Genomic DNA, 12,274 nt, shown 5'->3' on the forward strand with positions numbered 1-12,274 from the left:
GTTGTTTGTGATTTATTTTCTAAAGAATATATTTTTTTAATTTTGCTATATGTTATAAAAATCAAACAAAGTATCGGAGTAAGCGCATGTATACACAAGTGGGTATGATACCTCCTTCCTTTGTCCGCCAGACATTCAGGCGTTTTAATTAGTCAGTGGGTTTAATTAAAGCTTTAACAATACCTCATGTAGTTTACAGTTTACACATAACATTGACATTGACAGTGTCGCCTCCACTTTACTAAAACAAAGACACACACAAACCAGGGACATGGCGAGGAGATTCAAACGTGAGTGCATAGCCTGTCTTGTCTTTGTTATTACATAGTATTTTTATTACATTTCTAAACATTTTCTTAACAGTATGATAATTGTATGTATGTGTATGTCTACCTGTATGATAATTGTATGTATGTGTATGTCTACATGTATGATAATTGTATGTATGTGTATGTCTTCCTGTATGATAGGTTAATGTATGTGTATGTCTACCTGTATGATAATTGTATGTATGTGTATGTCTACCTGTATGATAATTGTATGTATGTGTTTGTCTACCTGTATGATAGGTTAATGTCGGTCTGATATACTCTGGGTTTTATTATGTACTAAGTGTATACGATTCTCCAATATACTGTGTGTCTTTATAAAACTGCCGATGTCGTCATGTTATTTAATGACACAGGTATATTCCTTCCAGATACAAACACTCGAGTCCTAACGTCCAATGGAGGTTACAGATGCTGTACGGTCCCCAAGTAAGTCCAGATTAAAGATAATATCAAACCATTTACAAACAAACCACGTATTTTATGATAACAATGATTTATATATAATAGCTGAAACGATTTGTTTTATAATAATAATAACGTTTTTGTTTGTGACAATTTTGATTTTTCTACGTGATAGCTATGTTTTTTTGTAGATTAACAATGTTTTTAGTATGATCATAGTGATGCTGTTTAAGTGATAAGTTATTTGTTTTATGATTAAAGTAAGTTTGTATGTATGGATAAATCTAATTCCGTGATATTACAATGTTGTATTTAGGAAAAGGTCATATATTGTTTTGGTTTTGTATACAATGATAGTAATTTATTATATTGAAATAGTAATTTTGTGTTTACATTTGAAATGACAAATCTATATATATATATATTGTATAGGTGTTGTTACATAATGTTATGATGATAAACTTTTTATATGATAATACGTATTTAAGCTGAAGATACAAAATGCAAAAGAAAATGCTTATATAATTATTAATATTATAAAGTATATAATAAAATTACTTTAAGTTGTGTGTATATATTAATTATAGTTTTTGTATATGAAAATTGTGTTTTTTATAAATTAAAAATTATTGTTTTGTTTGATAGCGATTTATGGTGATATTTCTCAGTATCAAAAATTGACATTAATGCAATTGCATTCAAAAGAAATGAAACGGAACACTTATTTGTGCCTAAGGATTATCGTTGCTGATATATTTTGATTCAAATCCCTCATCCCATTAGCTTTAACATTTCCTTTATGTATTTAATATTATATATATATATACAAGTATATACTACTACTGTAAACATATTTTCAAACATTAAACACGTATCCTTTTCTCTTATATACTGTTTTTTAATCCCTCATCCCATTAGCTTTAACATTTTCTTTATGTATTTAATATTATATATATATACATGTATAAACTACTGTAAACATATTTTCAAACATTAAACACGTATCCTTTTCTCTTATATACTGTTATATACTGTTATTTACTGTTATATACTGTTATGTGTTATATACTGTTATATACTGTTATATACTGTTCGTTTTCAGTTTCAGACTCTACTTCGTCTCCTTCATACTGATAATTTTCATGGGACCCGTCTTGTATGCGGTACCATATCTGTCAATGAGCTTCCGGAAAAAGGAAATGACGTCACCGGAAGTGTTCATAGACGTCAGACCATCATATGATTGGAAGAACAAATCCACCTATGATAACACAGTAAATTGGAAAAGCATTCACTACTATAATCCGCCCGGCTGGCTTAAAACTGATTTGTTCAACAGTTGCGATCACCCCTGTTATCTCACCACCGGTAAACATATATCCCAGCTTGATAAAGACACCGCCATCATATTCCACGCGCCTGATATAATGACATTTCCACAAGAAAAACCACTTGGCCAAATATGGATATTTCACTCAATGGAATCTCCTAAAAATCATCATAATGTATGGGCATCATGGGAATACCTTTTCAATTGGACACTGGGATATCGAAGAGATGCAGATATTTTTAGTCCATATTCAATGTTTGTTACAAAAAAGAGAAACAGTTCACTATTTGATATGAAAAGAAAACAGCAGACGACAGCTTATGATATTACATCCAAAGCATGGAAGGCTAAATTAAATGATGCTGTTTGGTTTGTGTCAAAATGCAAGACATCCTCCATGCGGCAACAATATGGATTACGCCTTGGTCGATACATTGATATAGATACTTTTGGAGAATGTGGTAAATTTTTATGTTGGAGACGTTTAAAAAGCCTTTGTGAAAAATTTATGAAGAAATGGTATAAATTTTATCTGAGTTTTGAGAATTCCTTATGTAAAGATTATATCACGGAAAAAAGCTTCAATCTTTACTCACATAATACTGATTTAATACCTGTTACCCGAAGTGGAGCCAACGTCTCTTTGTATCTCCCAACCGGAAGTTACGTCACGACCAGCAATTTTGTGTCTATACAGTCCCTGGGTTCACATTTAAATACAATATCAAGCGACTACGACCTTTTTAGTAATTACTTCAAGTGGAAACGCTTCTACACGAGTAAGGATATGATAGACTCTGAGGATGCCTTCTGTGAACTTTGTCGGCGACTCCATGTAGCGGATCATAGCACGAAATATCACAGGCTCTATGGGAGTATCCACGCATGGCTGGTCGGGAGTGTGAATTCTCCCATGTGTACCGATACTGTCACAGATATATTCAATATAACTAGCCATGCGTGAAAGTCTTATGAAATTTTTACTAGTAAAATCAAAAATAAAATTTTACGATGGAATTAAAGTTTCAAAAGTGATAGTAGGAAAGAAAAAGACACTTTTGTTACTGCTTTTATGATCCCACGCGTATAAAAAGTGACCAATAGGGCAATTGATTTAAGCATGAGGAAATAGTTTTTATGTCCATTCTGTGGTCAAGATTAAATGAACCAGTGTGACATTGATTAACGTGTGAACCACACTTGTAGTTTATAAAATGTTACAAATTTCTTATTTAAAACTTATCTGTCAATAGGGAATGGACATATATTATTAAGATGGCTGTGACTGGAAATACTGTCGAAAATGCAGTATATGGTAGTAAGAAAGGAACAGATCCACAGTGTTGCAGTAGGGATAGCAGATCAATTTTGATGTGTCCAATGTCCCTCAAGCCGAAGGCACAAAAGATAACAAAAATGATGCAGGGTCGCTCATTAGTAGCCTCCTTCGATAATATAACATGCAGAGTTATACAAGTGTATTCTTTCCCCGAATATGACATTATATTGTAATAGCGAAGGTTGTAAGCAAGTTGCCGTTATGGTGTTACTATTAAGCATATATAAAAGGTTGGTGATGTTATTAATTGGGTTAAAAGATCTCTGTTCTACTGTCGAAACTTGTGCTATGCACTCAAAAAAGAAATTGTATATATTTTTCACAGAATATTTCTGAAAAGAAAAGCACATTCTGTGGAACTTATGAAGAGCTAATGAAAACCATTGGAAGCAGTTAGAAATACAACAGGGTCAGACCAGTCCTGAACGTCCTGTCAGTGTTCTGTTACTCCAACAACCTGAACCAGCTTGTCAACGGTAGCACCCTGGCCAAGTCACGCTTATCTCATTCACCCCTGAAGACACATTAGAACTCTTCAAATTCAAAGGTTAATATAGTTCAGTATGAAATATCCAAAAAGAAATACAGGGGATGTAACTACACATATGTATGTGCCAAAAATTCCGTGTAAGACCCCCGGCGTGCTAACATACTGGCCATCAAGAGTGATAACTATAAATTGAAATAACTTGTTACATTATTGTGGTGAATAAATTTAACTTTATACTATATTTGTATAAAGGAAAGGAAAGAAAACGCAATTACATGTTCATATGACAACATTTTAATGTAAATCCATCCGCGGTTTACATATTTCAACATCACGTGAGCCCCTTAACCAATTATTTATATCATTGTACACACGTCGATATTTCATTGGATCGTGTAGTTTTCTACACAATTCACAAAATGGCTCTTGGGCCATTGACTGCATATAATAATGTTTCTGCCACTGGCAGTAGTGCGCGGACTTAGTAGCGTCATTAGACAAAACAGTCATCCGTTTCCCTAATTCCTTGACGGACTTGAACGTTTCTGTACTTATATACGAATCAGGTGGCAAATACATACTGTAATTAGCGCCCCCTCTACCTATAGGTATAGCGCCAGTATTGTCCCAGTAAATCTTGAAAATTTTCTCTGTTATGTAATCTCGACAGAATTGACTTTCAAAAGCCATGTAAAATTTATACTTTTCCTTTAACATTCGTTGACATTCAGGGTCTTGCGATTTTGGACATTTAAGCGGTCCACATTTACCGTATACATCGACGAATATATGTTTTTGGAGCATGCGCACATAGTCGCCTCTTTTCGCCTCGTCAACACAGTTAGAAACAAACCATGCGGCTTGTTCGGTCTTTTCTTTCCACCTTCTCGAAACGTTTGCCTTTTGTTTCATCTCATTCTGTCGTTCAGGAGATAACGTATTAACCCTCCCATACGTATTTAAGATATCGGCATCCCTTCTGTAACCGATTGTCCAGTTGAACAAGCCTTTCCATCGTTTAAGTTTGTACGCCTGTGGGTGACGGTGTGGTGGTTCCAAGGTGTAAAACACCCAAATATGGTCATTTTGTTTCCGTAGAGGTAGCTCATTATACAGTGTAGCGGAGTGGAACACAACAGCGTAGCTTCTGTTGTAGTCCCCCTGGTCAATCATGTGACAGGCGTAGTCACAGTCTTTGAAGACGTTAAGACTAAAGTCGGACGGCCTGTTGTAGAAGAAGACCTCAATTGATGTGTTCTTGGGTGTTCTATGTAGGCGTTTGTTTGTATCTGGTTTTCTTTTATATCTCACGTGTTCGACATACAAGAACATGAGAACCACGACTACGACACTGCAGGCGAATAATCTGGAATAAGGAATAACTACAACGTATTAATTAGACAATTAAAATGATTTATCTCATCAGTATCGATATATTTCTTGTATGTAACAACACTGGCTGTATCGCTATAGTAGGGATCCATCCGATATATAATAGATAAATATGTCGAAGACAGTACAAAGAAAGATGTTTTACATACTCATTAGAAAATACCATCAATTTATACGATTGTTCGTGGTTATATTGTATTATATAGAACTTAACATAAATCAACGGGTAGTTATGGGGTTTAAAAAAAGTTATACAATAGGTGGTTATGTCATTATACATCACAAATTAATTAAATGATAGATGGTTTAGTTCCTTTATATAGAATATCACTGAAACAGCTGACAATATAAAAGTTGTACTTTATACATAAACAATATACGTATCAAACGTGTCGCATCATTTCAAGACCGACTGGTCCCTTTGTCAAGCTCTTACTGTGACACGGTTAATACGCACGTACATCATTTGTGTTTAAAGACCAACTTTGATATTACATATTTCCAAAATGATGAATCTTATTGAAGATATGGTATTTTTATTTCATAGAAGATGATTTTCTATGAATCTGATATTGGTAAAACGTGCATTGATCTTTTTAACCCCTTCTTCGTTGTGACACTGTACAATCGAAATGTATTTTCCATTATGATTAATCTTATCATTTTGCTTTATGTTTTGTTTATAAATAACATCGTGTTAAGATTGTTATGTTTCATTTCTGAGGATATTACCAAAAGTGTAAAGGATATACAATGCAGGTAAATAAAATATTTCATCTTTTCAATATCAGATTCTGTCCTTACCGTTTCAGCCTGGTTATAGTCATGATGTATCTGATGTCTGAAAAGTGATTCCGAGCTTCCATCGGCATCATCTTCCTCCTATCAATCACATCATAAAGAAATATGAACAAATGTGTTGTATAATATAATATAATACTCGTTCCGGTCTGTTAGTTAAGCCAAGTACTGTTCCAACACTGCATTGTTGACGGTCCGATAGATTTTTAAGATGAGGATATTTAACTGGACACTACATGCTATCCTTCTTCTGACAACAAATCCAGGAGAAGGACATTTAGTTTATTTTGTAGTAACTGAGTTGCCCCTTTCGCCAAACATAGTTATGTAGTTTGTTATATGAATGTATTTGTTTTTAATTATTTGTCATATAATCATGTTATGTCGTGTGTTGTGTAATAAATGTATATATTGTAACTTTTATATTCTTGTAATCTGTTCAGTTTAAAATGAAGCTTATGTATATAAGCTTAGTTTAAACTGATAAATTTCATTCTATCTATCTGTATTTATATTGCTACCATCTGTACTGAATTTATCATACTTGGTAGTATACTTTATAATCGAATGTAACCTATAATAAAGTTTTCAGATAGGAACGCATATGTACAATACATAAGTAGGGCCAGTTTGTTTTCATTAATGATATGGAGTAGTGGGGCCAGGTCAACGAGTAATTTGATTGGTCAACAGATTCAAGCTAAACATCTTCATTGTTTTAACTGGCAGTTTAGTTAGCTTGGGATTTATCAATCGTGTCCACCACCATCCGTCTTATGTAAAGCAGTGGTAATACATCATATTAAATTTGTACTCATGTCAATGGATTAATAATGCTGTCTCTTTGCTATGTCGAATGAGGGCATATGTGTATTATAAGATATAGTATTCTCAATTGTCAATTTGATATTACTTGTTATATTTGGGTAACTCAGCTACTGGGTTAGGTTTATCTCATGATCAGCGGACTTTTCATTCAAAATTATTGTTAATAAATTCTAATTTCTCATTTCATCCCCAAAATTATTATATGTAGAGATCGATTGAATTCATCAGTATCCTAATTCTTGTAGCTTGTGTATCCTTCTAGATACAGAAGCAGAGGATTAGGGATATTAACTGTATTTGGTCTCAAAAAAAATCTTTCATCTTAAACCTTATTCGGGATATTACATGTAGCTCATCAAGCTGCAACGAACGAGGTTTAGGTAATTTGTTTTGGAAATAGAAGTACTAGAAGTTTACAATCGTCACACTACTATTCCTTATTCGGACCTGGTAGCTCATCAAGCTGCAACGAGATGAGGAATAGTATAATACGGGATGATCATCTATCTATATATGTATAACCATGCTGACACCTATTCCTCATCCGGACCTGGTAGCTCAGTAAGCTACACCGTGGTGGGGTATAGCTCATTACAATATACATGATGTCTAGTTATTATCCTCTTCTGTCATACTCATCAGTAGCTCTAGCCAAGTACTGTTCCAACACTGCATTGTTGACGGTCCGCTAGATTTTTAAGATGAGGATATTTAACTGGACACTTCATGCTATCCTTCTTCTGACGACAAATCCAGGAGAAGGATATATAGTTTATTTTGGAGTAACTGAGATGCCCCTTTCGCCAAACATAGTTATGTAGTTTGTTATATGAATGTATATGTTTTTAATTATTTGTCATATAATCATGTTATGTCATGTGTTGTGTAATAAATGTATATATTGTAACTTTCTATTCTTGTAATCTGTTCATTTTAAAAGTACGTCATAAATATACAATTTAAACAATCAAAATGATTAACAATGACCAATGTTGTCAGTGCTATAGTACCTGTATCAGATATGGGACAAATAAAAGTAGACTGTCATTTTGGTATCAATGCTGCAGTTTGGTGTACACATTTTAACATATAAGTGATTAAATCAGACACAACTGCAACAATGACCCAGCTATGGGAACCACAGTGTTCTGTTAAAGTTCCTTCATCGAAAAGTCTGATACAGGACAAATAACATTGACAACAGTTATCATATTCCGGGCTGTTTATGTAAGTAGGTTGATATCCAAATAGTAGCCTACAAAGCGAAAGTCAAAGGTGAACAAAAGAAATATGAATATCGATCAAAGAAGGAAACCAGCTTCGGATTTATCTCGAGTTTTATATCGATATATATATACAGCTCTATAAATACTCGGTAGGACAGAAATTAACCGTGCAAATTTTGCATAGATGATACTTTAAACCTCACATACTTCCAACAAAAAATCCCTTAAAACGTGTTTTTGCTGTGTGAAGGGCCACAGAGTTGTGTGGTACAAAGTTTAGTAATTAGAGATGCGAGAAAGGACTATGGAACAAAGTTTCGTAATTAGAGATGCGAGAAAGGATTATGGTACAAAGTTTAGTTATTAGAGATGCGAGAAAGGACTATGGAACAAAGTTTAGTAATAAGAGAAACGCGAAAGGACTATGGTACATAGTTTAGAAATTAGATAAACGAGAAAGGACTATGGAACAAAGTTTCGTAATTAGAGAAACGAGAAAGGACAATGGTACGAAGTTTAGTAATTAGAGATGCGAGAAAGGACTATGGTACGAAGTTTAGTAATTAGAGAAACGAGAAAGGACTATGGCACAAAGTTTAGTAATTAGGGAAACGAGAAAGGACTATGGCACAAAGTTTAGTAATTAAGGAAACGAGAAAGGACTATGGTACATAGTTTAGAAATTAGATAAGCGAGGAAGGACTATGGGACAAAGTTTAGTAATTAAGGAAACGAGAAAGGACTATGGCACAAAGTTTAGTAATTAGAGATGCGAGAAAGGACTATGGAACAAAGTTTCGTAATTAGAGAAACGAGGAAGGACTATGGAACAAAGTTTAGTAATAAGAGAAACGCGAAAGGACTATGGTACAAAGGTTAGTAATTAGAGAAGCGCGAAAGGACTGTGGTACAAAGTTTAGTAATAAGAGAAACGCGAAAGGACTATGGTACATAGTTTAGAAATTAGATAAGCGAGAAAGGACTATGGTACAAAGTTTAGTAATTAGAGAAACGAGGAAGGACTATGGTACAAAGTTTAGTAATTAGAGATGCGAGAAAGGACTATGGTACAAAGTTTAGTAATTAGAGAAGCGAGAAAGGACTATGGTACAAAGTTCAATAATTACAGAAGCGAGAAAGGACTATATAACTAGTATTCTCTCAATGTCTTTCGTGATTTCAAACACTATAAATGGATCTCCAATCGACGAATCCCAAGAAGTGGTAACATTTAAAATTTTGCTGGTGACAGTTCAAATAAAATAAGTGAGTGAGACACTTGTTTTTGGTGACAAATTAACGTACTGGTGATCCTAGAAAGCATCCATAAGGATTTTAAGTCCGTTCAATGCATTGTTTCTCAATAGGACAATAGCAGAAACTTTTAATAGTAGACGACGAATCTAACAAGAGTTCTGGAAGTGCTATAGGTAGACTAGACACTTAAAGTTCTCGGCCTAAACAGCATAAAACAACATATGGATCTTAATAAAAATACAGCATACAGTTCAAATAATTGGTATCGTTTATACTTATTCAATGTCTAGAACAACGTTAACCATCTTCCATGGAATGTTTGTGGTATCTAACATTACAAAGTCACAACGCCATAATAATGATGACGTCAACACTTGGGCTATGGCATATACAGTCTATATGAATGTCATCCGAACTTAGTATACAGTGACAATGCCCGAGTGCTAAGTATCAATGTTTGGAAACACAACACATTACATACATACGCAAATAATTAGTTAGATGCATGTATATGGTATAGACCTTCACACAGTCCTGATTATAACTTACCTTGGTCCCCCGTTCGGCTTTATATTCAGTGAAGAGATAAGTATTTCATAATAAGCTCACAATGGAATCGTCGGCGGTGCTTCGGTCATCAAAAGATTTCTCCACGTCATGCATTTAACGTAGTTCTTCATATAGTACATTAATGCTATTTGTTACCAATCCATTTAATTGATATTGGATATGTATAGACGTATTTATAATTAAGCGGGTACCTGTTAATATTATCTCTGGGTAGGATCGGGTCTGAGGAACACTATAGCCTGTCAGTGCTTTGTAAGGGTGCAATCGTCCACAGCTACACTGTACTCATTAATGGGCACATTAAATTGTTAAAGTGTGTATGCATGAATAACTGGCCAGCAACAAACATCTAGGGGAGATCAAACCGCTGATCTCCGTCATACAGCTCATGATCGAGGTGTAGACGATTTCCTGTTGGAAATGGTTTTGTAATCCAGTATATATACATATGGAAATAAATATTTGCGTGTGTTTCCACACCGCACAAACTTCCTCAATAAAGTCCCACAATGTATTAAGGTTATATGTTTTCCTACGGCTCCGCTTAAAGAGCTTTCTTGTTGATTGACGTGTGTCATCTGGTGGAACTGGTACCCGCACAAATGATTATTCTATAATTTGGTAAAATATAGATCATTTAAAGTATATCACAAACCAAAGAAACCATACAATGTCCTTTGTTGTTTTAAACATAACTATCAGGATTAACAAGAGGCCCATGGGCCTAAACGGTCACTTGAGTCCTACAGTATTTATTTTTGTTGTTGAAATATGTAACAATTTGAGTACAAAATAGTTAAGTATAACGTTAACTTAAGTTTGTCAGGACCATGAGTCGATCATTCCTAGACCGAGTTTCAGTTCAATCGGCCTGTTAGAACTTGTTTTTAAGTTTGAAATACTTTTTTCAAAATGGCGGCCGTGGCGGCCATATTGGATTTCTGATCGACCCGAAAAATAATAACACTTTGTCAGGACCATGAGTCGATCATTCCTACAAAGTTTCAGTTCAATCGGCCCAGTAGAACTTGACTTTAAGTTTGAAATAGTTTTTCAAAATGGCGGCCGTGGCGGCCATATTGGATTTCTGATCGACCCGAAAAATAACAACACTTGGTCAGGACCATGAGTCGATCATTCCTACAAAGTTTCAGTTCAATCGGCCCAGTAGAACTTGACTTTAAGTTTGAAATAGTTTTTCAAAATGGCGGCCGTGGCGGCCATATTGGATTTCTGATCGACCCGAAAAATAACAACACTTGGTCAGGACCATGAGTCGATCTTTCCTACAAAGTTTCAGTTCAATTGGCCCAGCAGAACTTGACTTTAAGTTTGAAATAGTTTTTCAAAATGGCGGCCGTGGCGGCCATATTGGATTTCTGATCGACCCGAAAAATAACAACACTTGGTCAGGACCATGAGTCGATCTTTCCTACAAAGTTTCAGTTCAATTGGCCCAGCAGAACTTGACTTTAAGTTTGACCTAGTTTTTCAAAATGGCGGCCGTGGCGGCCATATTGGATTTCTGATCGACCCGAAAAATAACAACACTTGGTCAGGGAGATGTCAGCAACCTTCCCATGAAATATTAATGAAATCCCTTTGCCAGTATTTCAGCTTAAGTTGAAAATGTAAAATGTTAACGAACGACGACAAACGAAGACGGATAGCAATGTCACTTGAGCTAAAAGCTCAGGTGACCTAAAAATGTATGTTTTGGTAGGCAATACCGTTCCGTTGTAACATAATCAAGGTCATGTTTGGTCACCATAGACAGAGAGACAAGTTCATAATACACAGGAAGATATATTTGGTCACCACGGACCATGCAAGGTCGATGTCTTGACAATTCGTTAAAAAAAGGTGCAAACATGTTATATTCAAACTTTATTGATTTGACATTAAAATTTAAAGCATATTAAACTTTAGGAAACAATGTATTTAAAACATATCGCAACCACTTAAAATAACGCTGAGTATGTACATGGAAACACAGACGCACACCCACAACTGCCAGCCCGACTCAGTAAGTATAGGATGATGAACGTGAACACTTCACTATATACTTACCCTGTGTGGTAGTTAGAGAGAATGGACTAATAAATGAACTGCTGATAAGGGGCCAGGTAGGTATAAATATATTTCATCTGTACATCAGCTTATTGTTTATCATAGTTGTTATTCCGTGTCAAGAGACACAATATAATATAAGGATGATTTTGTAATTGGAGGTTTCATCACTCCTTTAACAAATTTAGGTTTAATCACCCCCACCGCTACCCCCCTTAAACACTATAGGTTTAATCC

At 34.8% G+C, this 12,274-nt stretch overlaps 2 protein-coding genes across 3 annotated transcripts; one reads left to right on the forward strand and one right to left on the reverse strand.

The window, feature by feature from the left end:
* Positions 1-158: 158 nt before the first annotated feature.
* On the forward strand, positions 159-3,040 carry LOC110452137 (alpha-(1,3)-fucosyltransferase C-like). Of its 2 annotated transcripts, XM_021500495.1 has the most exons (3): positions 159-290; positions 701-758; positions 1,837-3,040. In XM_021500495.1, the coding sequence occupies exons 1-3, from the start codon at positions 272-274 to the stop codon at positions 3,026-3,028; spliced, it is 1,269 nt and encodes a 422-aa protein (XP_021356170.1). In that variant the 5' UTR covers positions 159-271; the 3' UTR covers positions 3,029-3,040. The 2 variants fall into 2 exon arrangements, with proteins under 2 accessions (XP_021356170.1, XP_021356169.1); XM_021500494.1 differs by lacking the exon at positions 159-290 and having other exon boundaries at positions 607-758.
* A 1,124-nt stretch (positions 3,041-4,164) lies between these two features.
* Positions 4,165-10,122, reverse strand: LOC110452138 (alpha-(1,3)-fucosyltransferase C-like). The gene is made up of 3 exons (XM_021500496.1): positions 9,947-10,122; positions 6,090-6,167; positions 4,165-5,259 (listed from the first exon to the last, which is right to left on the reverse strand). The coding sequence occupies exons 2-3, from the start codon at positions 6,158-6,160 to the stop codon at positions 4,188-4,190; spliced, it is 1,143 nt and encodes a 380-aa protein (XP_021356171.1). The 5' UTR covers positions 6,161-6,167; positions 9,947-10,122; the 3' UTR covers positions 4,165-4,187.
* Positions 10,123-12,274: the final 2,152 nt, after the last annotated feature.

The sequence above is a fragment of the Mizuhopecten yessoensis genome, unplaced genomic scaffold (assembly GCF_002113885.1).
Source record: "Mizuhopecten yessoensis strain PY_sf001 unplaced genomic scaffold, ASM211388v2 scaffold6443, whole genome shotgun sequence".
Classification (NCBI taxonomy): Eukaryota; Metazoa; Mollusca; class Bivalvia; order Pectinida; family Pectinidae; genus Mizuhopecten; species Mizuhopecten yessoensis.

Excerpts from the sequence above, each read along its gene's own strand:
- LOC110452138 (XM_021500496.1), bottom strand. The coding sequence starts at position 6,160 with ATGATGCCGATGGAAGCTCGGAATCACTTTTCAGACATCAGATACATC. Across the intron at positions 5,260-6,089 it reads ACTATAACCAGGCTGAAACG|ATTATTCGCCTGCAGTGTCG; the intron begins GTAAGGACAGAA and ends TCCTTATTCCAG.
- LOC110452137 (XM_021500494.1), top strand. The coding sequence starts at position 667 with ATGTTATTTAATGACACAGGTATATTCCTTCCAGATACAAACACTCGA. Across the intron at positions 759-1,836 it reads AGATGCTGTACGGTCCCCAA|TTTCAGACTCTACTTCGTCT; the intron begins GTAAGTCCAGAT and ends GTTCGTTTTCAG.